The sequence below is a fragment of the Sphaeramia orbicularis genome, chromosome 24 (genome assembly GCF_902148855.1).
Source record: "Sphaeramia orbicularis chromosome 24, fSphaOr1.1, whole genome shotgun sequence".
In the NCBI taxonomy this organism is placed as follows: domain Eukaryota; kingdom Metazoa; phylum Chordata; class Actinopteri; order Kurtiformes; family Apogonidae; genus Sphaeramia; species Sphaeramia orbicularis.
The window spans coordinates 21399616-21414508 of NC_043979.1; the positions used below are offsets into that span (position 1 = coordinate 21399616).

Consider the following 14893-nt stretch of genomic DNA (forward strand, 5'->3'; position numbering starts at 1 on the left):
GATTCTTCTGCAATAGGATATGAATCACACTAAGACCACAGTTTAAAGTCAGAGTTCAGCACTAAAACTACTGTACCATCAGTGTTCACAGACCTGGACCTGGACCTGAACCCAGTTTTCTGTCCATGAAGAGTGATGACTCCATGGGTCGAGGAATACATTTTAAAACAGGACGTGTTCCACAGACTCAGTAAGTAAACCTCAGATCTGGTCCAGATTCACCAACAGGGTTTTCAGCTCAGTCAGTCCTAACTTGGCGTTCTATGTCCGACCTAAAGTTAGTCCTGTTGAACCGTCAGAGTCACATGGTCTTCTTTTTTAGTCTACGGTTCAGACACTGGCAGGAGAATCACACTAAACCTGATCAATGAAAACCTGTTGTTGTAGTGGGACCTGGTCCCGGATGATACTGGATCAGAGTCCAGGGTTGATTCCTGCTCCATTGAACACCTTTGTATCATATGTTGTGAGTGCAGATGGTGAGGAGACACATTGTTAGGACAGAGCTGTTGGTTTCATCCAAATTTATATGAGATCAACTAAACCGGGGGTGTCCAATCCTGGTCCTCCAGATCTACTGTCCTGCATGTTTCAGATGTATCCCTCTTCCATCACACCTGATTCAAATGATAAGCCTATCATCAAGCTCTGCAGAAGCCTGATAATGACCGTCAGGTGTACTGGAAGAAGGAAACATCTAAAACACATAGGATAGTAGATCTGGAGGACCAGGATTGTACATCCCTGAACTAAACCCAGTGAAGGTGAAGCTCCAAACAGACTCAGATGTTGATTCTCAGAGGGATCAGCAGGACCAGGACACCTTTCCCACTACAGGGAGTCATGTGACTCATGTTGACGTCCAGGTGTGTCCACCTGTTGGTGTCCATGTGGACAGACATAATGTGAGCTCATTGTTGATGATTGGTCCACAGAGTGGAGCAGCAGAGTTCAGAGGTTCCCAGTGGTCTACAGGATCAGACTCAGCTGGACTCCATATTTAAGGTGTGTACATGTCCGACATCTACTGGTCCATCTGTTCTGTACAATCATCTCCTGCTGCTGGTTTCAGACCAGTGGACATCACTGTGTCCAACATGGACCTGAGCTTTGGTCCATATTGGACTTTGTGTCTTTCATCATGTTTTCTGTTCCAGCTGCTGGAGGAGAACATCTGCACCTTTGTCAAGAACAAACTGAAGAAGTTCCACCAGGTTCTGAGTCCAGATTACCCAGAATGCTTAGAGAGTCTGAGTGATGAGGATGAAGAGCATACGAGGAGCTCAGAGGCTTTTCTGAGGATCACACTGAACTTCCTGAGGAGGATGAAGCAGGAGGAGCTGGCTGAGCGTCTGCACAGCAGTAAGATGATTCTGTACAGATTGAACAGATGAAAATACTAGGATTTACTGTGAGACTGATGGTTTTATCTGGGTCTTCATTCAGGAAGTCAGTCTGGACTTCAGCGTGAACTGAAACGTAACCTGCAGCAGAAGTTTGAGTGTGTGTTTGAGGGCATTGCTAAAGCAGGAAACCCCAAAACCCTCCTGAACCAGATCTACACAGAGCTCTACATCACAGAGGGAGGGGCTACAGAGGTCAACCAGGACCATGAGGTCAGACAGATTGAAACAGCATCCAGGAACCCACACAGACCACAAACAACCATAACATGTGAAGACATCTTTAAAACACCACCTAACAGAGATCAGCCAATCAGATTAGTGCTGACAAAGGGCGTGGCCGGCATCGGGAAAACAGTCTTAACACAGAAGTTCAGTCTGGACTGGGCTGAAGACAAAGCCAACCAGGACATAGACTTCATATTTCCATTCACCTTCAGAGAGCTGAATGTGCTAAAGCAGAAGTTCAGCTTGGTGGAACTCGTTCATCACTTCTTCACTGAAACCAAAGAAGCAGGAATCTGGATCTTTGAAGACCTACGGGTGGTGTTCATCTTAGATGGTCTGGATGAGTGTCGACCTCCTCTGGACTTCAACAACACTCAGATCCTGACTGATGTTACAGAGTCCACCTCAGTGGATGTGCTGCTGATGAACCTCATCAGGGGGAACCTGCTACCCTCTGCTCGCCTCTGGATAACCACACGATCTGCAGCAGCCAATCAGATCCCTGCTCAGTGTGTTGACATGGTGACAGAGGTCAGAGGGTTCACGGACCCACAGAAGGAGGAGTACTTCAGGAAGAGGTTCAAAGATGAAGAAAAGACCAAAACAATCATCTCCCACATAAAGACATCACGAAGCATCCACATCATGTGTCACATCCCAGTCTTCTGCTGGATCACTGCTACAGTTCTGGAGGCCTTGTTGAAGACCACAGAGAGAAGACGACTGCCCAAGACCCTGACTGACATGTACATCCACTTCCTCGTGGTTCAGGCCAAAGTCAAGAACATCAAATATGATGGAAGATCTGGGACAGATCCACACTGGAGTCCACAGACCATGAAGATAATTGTGCTTCTGGGAAAACTGGCCTTTGAGCAGCTGAAGAAAGGAAACCTGATCTTCTATGAATCAGACCTGAGAGAGTGTGGCCTCGATATCAGATCAGCCTCAGTGTGCTCAGGAGTGTTCACAGAGGTCTTTAGAGAGGAGACAGGACTACACCAGGACAAGAGGTTCTGCTTCATCCATCTGAGTGTCCAGGAGTTTCTGGCTGCTCTTCATGTCCATCGGACCTTCATCAACACTGGAGTCAATCTGCTGTCAGAAGAACAAACCACACCCCAGAGGTCTGGATCAGCAGAGGCACAGTTCTACCAGACCGCTGTGGACCAGGCCTTAGAGAGTCCAAATGGACACCTGGACCTGTTCCTCCGCTTCCTCCTGGGTCTGTCACTGCCGACCAATCATGGACTCCTACAAGGTCTGATGAGAAAGACAGGAAGTAGCTCAAAGACTAAGAAGGAAACAGTTGAGTACATCAAGGAGAAGATGAATAAGAAACTATCTGTAGAGAAAAGCATCAACCTGTTCCACTGTCTGAATGAACTAGGGGATCGATCTCTGGTGGATTGGATCCAACAGTACCTGAGAGGTGGAGATATCAACCCATATGATCTGTCTCCTGCTCATTGGTCAGCTCTGGTCTTCATGTTACTGTCATCAGATAAAGATCTGGATGAGTTTGACCTCAACAAATACTCTAATACAGAGGAGGTTCTTCTGATTTTGCTGCCAGTCGTCAAAGCCTCCAACAAAGCTGTGTGAGTCCAGACAGAGTGGATTTTATTGAATTTAGAGTCTGTTTTAGGACATTTTTACACCTCCTTCATTCCTTGTCAAACCACGACACTGATCATATTAATCAACATCATAACTTGATGGAATCCACATCCAATCCACTTCATGTGTATGACAGTAGGAGCACATCTGATCCAGTCCATCAAACATCTGAGTCAGTTTATGGTGGACCATGAATTTAGATCCTGTTTGGTCTTCAGTGCTGAATGCAGATTCTCTTTAAATAAATCTGTAAATGTATGTTACTGAGATCCCCAGATAAATAAAGGGGTCATAACCATAATTATAAATGAACAGCAGTGAAGATCCATACGGTTTGTCTGAGTGTTCACAGGAAATAGTAGCTCTGAGATACATTGACTTTATAACCTGATATTTGACCAAAACTAGTGATTATCTCTAGATCTATTGGAACTGAAATGAATTGGAGTTTAGTGAAGATCAGTTTATTCTGCTGCTGTTTTGAATAAAACAAAACCATCTGTTCTGTTTCTGCAGACTGACTGTCTATGACCTGTCAGAAAGAGGCTGTGAAGGTCTGTCCTCAGTTCTCAGATCCCAGTCCTCTAGTCTGACACATCTGGAACTCAGCAACATGGACCCAAAGGATTCAGGACTGAAGATCCTGTCAGATGGACTAAGGAGTCCAGACTGTAAACTGGAGACTCTCAGGTCAGATAAAGTTAGAATCTGAATTCAATTCTTTGTGATCTTTTGGTCCTGAGTTTTATTAAATCATGTTTTACTTGTTTAAATGCAGGTGTATTAGATCTAGAGCTGCACAATCCAGTCAAACACAAGTGTAATCTATGGTGGCTCAGAGGGGCCCAAAAAATTATCCACTATAAGAAAAAAAAGAGATTGTGATTTTTTTTTTAAAAAAAGTATCTGAAAAATAAATGTACCCCTTAAATTTAATAAACTTGCATGAAAAAAAAACTGTCTCCTAAAAAAAACTTGTAATAAAAAAGAAATTTGTACAAAGAAATAAAATAAAGTTGTATGATTTTTTTTTCTTTTCAATAAAATAATCTCCTCAAATAAAATAGACTTCTACCTAAAAGAAGTGTCTCAAAATAAAATTGAGCAACATCAAAAATTAAATTCAGGGTTAGGTTTTAAAATATGTTGCCCCCAAATAAATATTATCCAAAGGGAAAGGACAATTACTCATTTAAAAAATATATTTATTAAAAAAAAGTGTTTGAAAATATAAAACTTCATATGCCTAAAACAGAAAACCCCTTCACTTAAAGTTCATCAAAAAAAAAGAAAGATAGAAACAAAAAAATCATCCACCTTTTCAATTAAAGGGGGTGCTGTTGACCCCAAAAGGTCTCATGCTTTAAAATTAAGGCCACCACAAAAAATAAAAGCATCGGCTGAACATTTTTAAGGCCTTCAGCTAATGTGGCTAATGCTAAGGAAGTAACCCACAGAAAGAGGAGGTTGGTGCACTAAAAATAAAGTTATTTTAAAAATGTATACATTAATATAGTTTGCAAAGCGGTTAAATGATCACATAAGGTTCCCGTGTTCTTTGTTCAAATTTAGTTTTTATTACAAGTTTATTTTTAGTTTTGTTTTTTTTTATACAAGTTTATTTTTATTTAAGGGGTACATTTATTTTTCAGATACTTCTTTTAAAATAAATCACAATCTCTTTTTTTTTTTTTTTCTTATAGTAGATAATTTTGTTGGCTGTTGCACCTCAGGGCCACGGCAGTAATGACTATATCAACCTGTGTAATTATAAAATGGACAAAGACCACTATTTAAAGGTCAGGATTTAGGTGGATTTAGGCTGATCCAGATGGAAAATTAGGGAATTAAAGTTCAACACAATCTGTGTTTTATGGAGATGATTTGGAATTAGTGACACTGAACAGATGGAGGTACTGTGGAAAACAGGAAAAATGAAAATCACAACATTAAAGTGTTTTTTTACTTTGAAGTTTTGGTATTTTTACTCTAGTTTCAGTTTTTATGGTGGACTTGACATTGTTAAATGACTGATCTGTGCATTTTCTTTGATAAACAAACAACTCAAATTACACTAAAAAATATGAGTTTTTCTCTAAATTGTGCATCTTTATTTAGATCTGAGCTGTAGTACAAACCTATTTATTTCTTTATTCTTTTATTTATCAGGGACAATGCAGTGAAACATAGTGGACATATAGAACATCTGATGTTCTGCATAAAGAGGATAAAATAGCATTGAGCTTTTTTTCAACTCCCTGGTTGGTCTTTTCATCAGAAATGCATGAACTATATAAAAAAAACCCAATAATCTCAAACATTATAAACAACAGCATGAAAAACAATATAAAAGCCCATTTACATCACACACATTCACACCCTAAAAGAAAAGATGAGAAAAAGATCAAACGTTCCAACTTGACCAAATATGATCTATTTTAGAAGTGGGTTGATTCTAGTTTGCTTTTCATCCAGTTCTGAACCTTTGCTGTGAATGTTTTGTCGTCTGTGATTAATTTTAGTTCATTTGGCATTGTGTTCCAGATGTGGAACTGGTAAAATAGAGATTGGCTGATGGTTACTAATACTGTCCTTTAATGGAGGTAATGGAGACATTAATGGGATGGGTCACTGCTTTAATGAGTATGTGTCTGTGTGTTTGACAAAGGAAGTACTCATGTTCTACATAGATCCAGGTTTAAGCCAGGACTTGGCAGGTCCAGGGGTTATCCGGATCTGGGCAGGTCCAGGTGTTACCCGGGTCTGGCAGGTCCAGGTGTTATCCAGGTCTGGGAGGTTCAGGTGTTATCCGGGTCCGGCAGGTCCAGGTGTTATCTGGGTCCGGCAGGTCCAGGTGTTATCCGGATCCGGCAGGTCTAGGTGTCAGCCTGAGTGTTTGATAGACAGTATGTTGCGGTCCCACAGATCAGACCTGCTGTTCAAACATGGCAGATCCTGGATTAAGTCCTGATCCAGGAGTAGAAGTCCCAACAGTATTTCGGCTATGTACACTCTGCCATGATGACATGTTTTCTTAACATCCTTGTTTTTGCTGCTTTTACACCGGCCTTTTAAAGAGCAGATATTGTGCAGATGAAACGTCCATGTCCAGACATAAACAGCTTTGGAGGTTCACATGTGATCCAGTCCACTAAAATGCCCTTCCTGTTGAAGGTCCAGACACTTGGGCTTCAACTAATGACCAACTCAACAGTTAACTCATATAGACATATTACAAAGTGAAAAACAAAACAAACAAAGGCTCTTATTTCTATTCATTGCAGTAATAAAATACTGGAGCATCTGAGAGGACATGTGAAGGACAGACGAGGGTTTATTCCATCCACACTAGTTGTAATAACTATGAAGGGTGATGTTGAAGGGCTGATTGAGATTCAAAAATTCAAACTTCTGCATTGGCATACGGTCATATATGAAACTGGTCAGGAATTCCCTTTATGCTTTTATTTTAGTTTTCAGCAAGATTATTTACAGGATTAATGGATCAGATGATGTCAGTGTTCAACAAAGGGAAACAATAGTTCTATTATCCAAACAATTCCAAACATACTGAAGGAGATTCAAATAACCACAACATAAAGTACAACTTACTCACATTTGCATCTATATCCAGTCAATGCATTAACTTTGTAGCATAGCCTCAGAATGTGTGTATGGGATGTTTTGTTTTATTTACTTGTATCCCTGGTATATCTGTATGGCCCTAATTCTGAAGGGGTGTGTCCGAGTGCACGTGGACCAGAATGCTCATTAGGGGGATGGTGCAGGTGTGTCGGGGGAGAAAAAGAGACGGACGGAACATACTCGAGGTATCTGCATGAGACTCGAGCTATCTGTTCCCAGTTTCTGTTAAAATTTAAAAAAAATAAAAATACAAAAAATAAATAAAAAAAAAAAACTCTAGGACCACCGGGGAAGAAGCCCGCGGTGAGACCTTTTCATAGACCACGTACATTAACTGCCGTAATGAAAGGAGCAGCAACGTTAGGCTGTGTCCAAGAAACTTTTCGTTTGGAGTTTGGACTATTTCCTTTTGGATTATTTTTGTTGCCTTTGGATTACTGGACTGTGAATTTATCAGTGGATTACCAATTTTCATTTGGATTGTTCGGTCCGACAATGGGGATAAAGAACTGTGTCCACTGTGAGCAGCAACAGGTTTGAACTGAGACTAACGGGGGGGGGGGGGGGGGGGGGGGGGGTTGGGCTGTAATCAGCATCGGGGTTTATGGTTTGTGTTTTGTCCTGTGTCTTTTTTTTGTTGACCAACAATCTTTGACAGTAAATGGCATGAGGCCATATTGCATATTGGTTTGGGTCTGGATTAATTGTTTTTTTTGGTTTTTTTACATACAGCAGTACGCACATTCTTATTGTTACAGTTACTCTTAACACCCCTTTGTTGTAGATTGGTAACCGGGGCTCTGAGGGGCTGAGTGTTACAACTTGGTCTCTTTCTCAGGCCACATGCTCTGTCCAACAAAGGAAAAGAGGGTGTGCTGGGCCTGATCCTTCCTCTTAAATGAGTGGGTGTGGCCTGATAGGTGAAGCTAGGCCCCGTCCCTCCTCAACCACAAAGTGGAGTTTTTAACACTAGTTGCTGCAACCCTACCAGACACACCATGAGATGAACACAGAGAAGACAAAGAATCAAATATAGAGGCTAGTAGTGGAACCCAACCAACCACTCCTACTCTCAGCATCATCGTGCTCCTTCCTGAGCTGAGATCTATGTGGACTGTAATGGTCCTTCAGCCCAGACCTGACCTGATTGTAATCCAAATATCATCTGTGTCCTCCAGGTTGAGTATCTGTGACTTGTCAGAGAGAAGCTGTGAAGGTCTGTCGTCAGTTCTCAGATCCCAGTCCTGTAGTCTGACTCATTTGGACCTCGACAACATGGACCTGAAGGATTCAGGACTGAAGATCCTGTCAGATGGACTAAGGAGTCCAGACTGTAAACTGGAGACTCTCAGGTTTGGATTGTTCAACCAGTGTGAATGATGATGATTAAATCCATGATGTACCTGTAGTGGATCAGTCTGACCTGGTTTTCAGACCAGCTGTTCAGTGTCTGATATGAAACACATGCATGTTTCTTTATTTAACTGTATGAAGGTTTATTTGAACCAAATGAGTCTAAATCTACAGATATTATCTAAAGGACAGTAAAGTGTCTACAGTCTGGGGGTTGGACTGGAGTGGAACTGGTTTGTCTGTTCAAACACAGGAACCCAAGAACCATTGAACCTGTGATTTGGAGGTGGTGAAGGATGTGCATTTATGCACTTTATGTTTTTGGACCAATATCTGGACATTTGTGCCTTTATTTGGTCAAAGTCAATCTTCATCCAGGTAAATTTGTCTGAGAAACAATTAAAGATCAGGTCTTTCCAGACTTTGGACAGGGACTGGACTAGTCTTAGTCCAGTTCAGATCTTATCCTGAACCAAGTCAGTAAAATAGAAACTGGCTCCAGTGAAATCCCATTTGGAATGAAATCCATCCACAGAATAACTGTGTCCAACAGCTGACGCTGCTTCTTTTCCTTCCTAAGATGATGCGTAATGTTTTGTGTTACAGACTGTCAGGATGTCTGATCACAGAGGAAGGATGTTCTTCTCTGGTCTCAGCCCTGAAGTCCAATCCGTCCCATCTCAGACTGCTAGACCTGAGCTACAACCATCCAGGAGCCTCAGGACAGGAGCTGTCTGCTCTAGTGGAGGATCCACACTGGAGACTGGACACTGTCAGGTATGGACTGAGCTGATGCACACACAGAGAATGTGTGATAGAACAGGTGGCGCTGACAGGAACACTGTCACAGCTGATTCCACATCCTTTACTGACCACGGTCACAGACCCAGACCTTCAATAAGGGACTGACAGGAACCATTGACTGGATGTGAACAGAAAAGCTGGAGTGGATCACAGTGATGTCATGTCCATGTTTAATGCTGCTCTGACTCCCCTCCTCCTTTCAGGTTGGAGCCCAGTGGAGTCCGATGGTTGAGACCAGGTCTGAGGAAGTGTAAGTGGATTTCCTTTGGATTACAGATGAAACCCAACCTGAACATACAGTGGTACCACAGCAGAAAACACACCAACTGTCAGTGAAGACAGAGAGTGAGCTGACAGCTGATTGGTCAGGACACGGATCACATGACACAAATACCCTGAGGGACAAGTCCTCAGAACCTCTGACCATTGGCCAATCACACCTCCTCTGTCTTTATGGATCATTCTAGTGTCGTTCTTGTGTCGCTGTCTGATAAAGGCGGAAGACGAACAAATAACAAAGTCAAAAACACAGCTGAGTCCATCAGGAGGAAAATTTGTCACAGTAACAAGTTCAACCCAAATATCTAATCACTTCCATAAAGATTTATTATCCATTAGATAAAGGCTGTAATATTATGGGTTTTATGGACAATTAGGAAAAAGGGAAAGATTAAATGAATAAATGTGTGCAGAGGTGGTTGTTAATAAAGTTTGTTTCTGATCAGAAGGTTTTTAACAGTGAACTTGGACACACAGACTGAACAGAACCATTGGAATGAAATGTCAGTAAATTCCACTTCCTGTCGGTGTGTCCTTGACTACTGCCTACATGACATGATCCAGAAAACCACAACTACAACTCACATCTCAGAGCTTCTCTGTAGAGGTAGACTGATATATCGGCCAGCTGATGTATCGGGCCACTATATTTATTTTTTTCAATATCGGTCTAAATTTTTTTTTTGAAAGCCAATATTTGATCAGTAGTTCAAATGTTATAAGATATTTGATCAGGCACCTGTGTGGGTAGCACTTGAAGTTCAATAAATGTTAAAAGAGTACTATGTGTATGTGTATTAATAATTTCATTTATACTGATGCATAAAAATGTTAATTATCTGAGTGTTTCCATTCTTTTTTATGGTCAATGGGCTTTAAAAAACAAACCAAAAAAAATCTGCCTTAAATATCGACCTTAAAAATCGGCTGTAGGTATTGGCCATCACCTGACCAAATTTTTAAAAATTGGCCTCTGCCTTAGAAAAACCCATATCGGTCGACCTCTACTTCTGTGAAATAAAAGTGACTGAGACCTGTTTCAGATTAGACCTTTATTTGTGTCCATCATGAGTTTGGACAGAACCATCAGAACTCAACCCTGTGGAGGTTTAAAGTGCTGTGACGCTGCTACCCATCAGTCATCTGCACTGGAACACACACTATCTATGTGATCACATGATCTGCATTTATTTAGTCACATGTTTATGTGGACGATTTTCATGATAACTTCATGACTTCTGTGTTTGGTCTTTGAATGAACCACTAGGACTTGAACTATCAGGACTTGTGTTTAATGAAACACAAACTGAACCAAAAGGAACAAAAACTAATTAAATAGAGCGAGACCAGCAAAGTTACGAAGGACATCCTTTAAATATTCAACAAAATCAACATTTTATTAACTTTCTCTGAGTATTTTCTTCATTTTTCTTCATTCTTCTGATTATTTCATTCAGTTTGTTTCATTATTACTGTTTTTGCTGATTCAATTTATATTTTCTTTTATTTGTTTTGTTAATTTTGTATTTAGTTTTTTTGTTTGTTCATTTTCATGCATATGACTGATTGATGATTACTTTGACTGATTAGTGTCTTTCATTTTTATTCCTTTTGTTGAATATAAGTACTTGTAATGTGGTACCAGGTGAAGTTTTCAAACTATCCTTTTACAGGGGTTGGACAAAATAATGGAAACACCTTCACCTCAAGATGATAATGCCCCAATCCATACAGCTAGAATTGTTAAAGAATGGCATGAGGAACATTCTAATGAAGTTGAACATCTCGTATGGCAGGCACAGCCCCCAGACCTCAACATTATTGAGCATTTATGGTCAGTTTTAGAGATTCAAGTAAGACGTCGATTTCCACCGCCATCGTCTCTAAAAGAGTTGGAGGGTATTCTAACTGAAGAATGGCTTAAAGTTCCTTTGGAAACAATTCACAAGTTGTATGAATCAATACCTCGGAGAATTGAGGCTGTAATTGCCGCAAAAGGTGGACCTACACCATATTAAATTATATTTTGTTGATTTTGTAAGGTGTTTCCATTATTTTGTCCAACCCCTGTATATTCCAACTAATCTGGCATCTTTCCTTGTGACTGCACAGCTAGCAGCTAGTTTACAGCTATAAAACACACACATGACCAATCCAACATATGGACATGTGTGTCACAGTAACAGTGTGTGAACCAGGGCAACGATTACAAACAACCAGTCATTCTCTAGTCTTTCCCCTGAAGTCAAATCAAGCTGATCACTGATCAATAACTGCAGCTGTTTTGTGTTTACTTCTGTCCATCAGATTTCTGTGAACTCACCCTGGATCCAAACACAGTGAATGAAGAACTCCAACTGTCTGAAAACAACAAGAAGGTGGAAGGAGTGTATGAGGTTCAGTCATATCCAGAGCATCAGGACAGATTTGAGTACAGGCCTCAGCTGATGTGTTCAACTGGTCTGACTGGTCGCTGTTACTGGGAGGTCCAGTGGAGTGGAGAGGTTTTAATATCAGTGACTTACAGAGGAATCAGAAGGAAAGGAGACAGTGAAGTCTGTGGGTTTGGAAGAAATGATCAGTCCTGGAGTCTGAGGTGTTATAAAGGCGGATACGGCGTCTGGCATAATAACAAATACACACACCTCCGTCAGTCCTCCTCCTCTGGTACAGTATCAGTGTATGTGGACTGTCCTGCTGGATCTGTGTCCTTCTACAGAGTCTCCTCTGACAAACTGATCCACATCTACACCTTCAAAACCACATTCACTGAACCGCTATTAGGAGGATTTGGACTCAGTGAACCAGGATCCACAGTGTGTCTGTGTGTTGTGTAGTTGAGTTGTGTAGTTGTATAGTTGTGTAGTGTAGTTGTATAGTTGTGTTGTGTAGTTGTATATTTGTGTTGTGTAGTTGTATAGCTGTGTTGTATAGTTGTGTAGTTGTATAGTTGAGTTGTGTAGTTTTGTAGTTGTGTTATGTAGTTGTATAGTTCCATAGTTGTGGTGTGTAGTTCTGCAGTGTACTTGTGTAGTTGTATAGTTGTGTAGTTGTGTTGTATAGTTGTGGTTGTGTAGTTGTGGTTGTATAATTGTGTTGTGTACATAACTTGTTGAATCCAACTCTGTAGAATTTGATCTCCGTTCTGTGTCAGCTGATCACCTGCAAATACACTAAACATTTACAAACACCAATAACATCAATCAGCCTTAATTCAGCTATTATTTGGTTTGTTTTTGATGCTTGTTTCCTTAATTTTACTTAAGTCTTTTTAATTCCGTCGTTATGATGAATTATTTGTGTTGTATTTTCATTTTTCTTCATTTATGTTGTTTTTTTTTTTTCTGATCATTGAGGGGTTTTTTTTTCTTCATTTTAACTTCACTTTGGGAATTATTTGTTAATTTTTTTTTACATTTTGACAATTCATTTGTTATATTTTTCTTGGTTTAGTTGAATAATTTGTAAATGCTGATTTTGTTCATTTTGGCGATTTTATATTTTCCCTTTTTTTTTATTTTGCTTGTTTTGTTTTTAATTTTCATAATTTCTTATCATTACTTAGTCCTTTTTCCCATGTTTCCATTTTATTGTTTTGCTATTTTCCATTTTAATTCATTAATTCTTAGTATTTACTCAATTAGGATGAATTATTTATCCTGTGTTTTCATTTTTCATTTATGTTCTTTTTTTTTTTTGTAAATGTTGGTGATTATTCCGTTCTATATTTTTCTTCATGTTGAATATTTAGTTCATTTTGTTCTATTTTACATTTGGACTTGTCATTATTTAGAGGTTCTTATGCTATAACACTGCTTCCCATAATGTTGGAATAAAGTTTTTTTCCTCTTTTCATGAAATGATTGTGAATATGTGATTTGTTGTTAATAAAGTGTAACCGGATTGTCTAGAACCAGTCCCAGTTGAATGTGTGAGGTTATCAGGATCTGTCTCGATGTTCCAGTCCTGTGGTCCGGATGCACATCAATCTAACTATAGAAGTGGGCGGGACTTTCACTGGAGGAGAACTCAACTCATCCAATCACAGTCCATATATGACTTCTATCAGTGATCAGTAGGAACTAGACTGATATCTGGAATCAGAATATGGACCAGTAGAAGGAAAGGAACATTTAGAGTATTTCAAAAAATTCAATCACAGCAGCACATCTTTCTGGCATTGTGTCAATGTATTTTCTGAGAATTTCAACCCCAATGTCATTCCACATTCTCAGAAGCTCATTCCAGAGAGTTTCCTTAGATTGTTGCCAAGGGGGGGCCACACTAAATATTAGAGTAAAATGTAAAAAAAAGGACTGGACTGAAAAATTTGTAGGTGATATATTCTCATTACCAGTGCCTTTACCTTTTGCAATGGCAAAAAAAGTGAAATTCAGGCTCTGGGAAAAAAATAAACCACCAGTTTCTTAAGATTTGACAACTGTTCTAATATTTTTGCACACCACTGTATGTTAATTATTGTCATGTGATTAGAAAGGTTGCCACTGATGATAACATAACGCCCCTAAGGATCAATTATTTTTGACAGATGCTTGTATAGTAGTCTATCATGTATTAAAATTGATACCCCTCGCCTTCTGCTATTAAGAGTGGATGAGTATATATTTGTGAAATCTTTAGATTGTAGATGGTTTAAATCTGTATTCGCAAAGTGTGTTTCTTGTAGAAAGCATATATCCAGTTTTAACTGATGAAGATAGTTAAAGATTTAGTTTCTTTTAGTTTGTGTCCTAATGCCACACACATTCCATGTGACAAGTGTTGATGAATTTTGTGTTTGTGTGTTCATGTGTTTGTGCGATATGGGACAAAATAAGCATGACCAGGACAGGAAAGTGAGTCGACCAAAACAGAACAGATAGACCAGTTAGATTGTACATTACAAAAGAGTGATATTGGGATAAATTGATTGGGGGGATTAGGGAGACAGGGACGGATGGATTTATAGTCCATGTTCAGGAGGGGTGGCGTTGATAGGAGACTGGTGCAGTAGTGTGTCCATGTTGCAAAAAAAAAGGAACAAAACAAAAAAGAGAAATAAAAAAAGAGGAAAAAAAATTAAGGGGGAGTAAAGCTGGATTCTTGTATAGGTATATGAATCTGAATTTAGTCAGTGTCTGTATGGGCTATGTTTATTTTACAGTATGGGTATGAAGATAAATTGGGTGAGTTAGTAGAACCATGGGGTTGTTTCCGCATTGCGATATAGTTGTCCATTTACATACAGTTTGTCCACAACCACTACTTTCTGTCCTTTTCAAATCATTTCCTTGCATACATGGTGAAGTTTGCTCCGCTGTTGCATTATTTCTTTTGGTTACTGTTCGTTGAGTCCGTAGTTAGTTCCTTTCAATTGCTTGCCTTGGTGTTACACTTGCAATTTTTGGTTGTCATGTTCAAATTTGGCGACAATTGGCCTGGGTCGTTTATTGTCATTTCTGGTGTATTTTGGTCCCATTGGATGCACGCGGTGGACAAACCTTTGCTGACAAACCATTATGTCGAACTCGGAGAAATGTTCGTCTGAAGTCTGGACCTTA

General features: G+C 39.8%; 2 protein-coding genes across 2 annotated transcripts; both read left to right on the plus strand.

Moving 5' to 3' along the window:
• Positions 1 to 1151: 1151 nt before the first annotated feature.
• Positions 1152 to 3236, plus strand: LOC115414810 (protein NLRC3-like; the record flags this gene model as incomplete). The annotated part of the gene is made up of 2 exons (XM_030128152.1): positions 1152 to 1354; positions 1451 to 3236. Coding segments are annotated over 2 exons (1989 nt in total), but the record flags the coding sequence as incomplete, so codon positions are not given.
• Positions 3237 to 9000: 5764 nt separating this feature from the next.
• LOC115414812 (stonustoxin subunit beta-like) lies at positions 9001 to 13256 on the plus strand. Its single transcript, XM_030128154.1, has 2 exons — positions 9001 to 9026; positions 11640 to 13256. The coding sequence occupies exon 2, from the start codon at positions 11780 to 11782 to the stop codon at positions 12167 to 12169; it is 390 nt and encodes a 129-aa protein (XP_029984014.1). The 5' UTR covers positions 9001 to 9026; positions 11640 to 11779; the 3' UTR covers positions 12170 to 13256.
• Positions 13257 to 14893: the final 1637 nt, after the last annotated feature.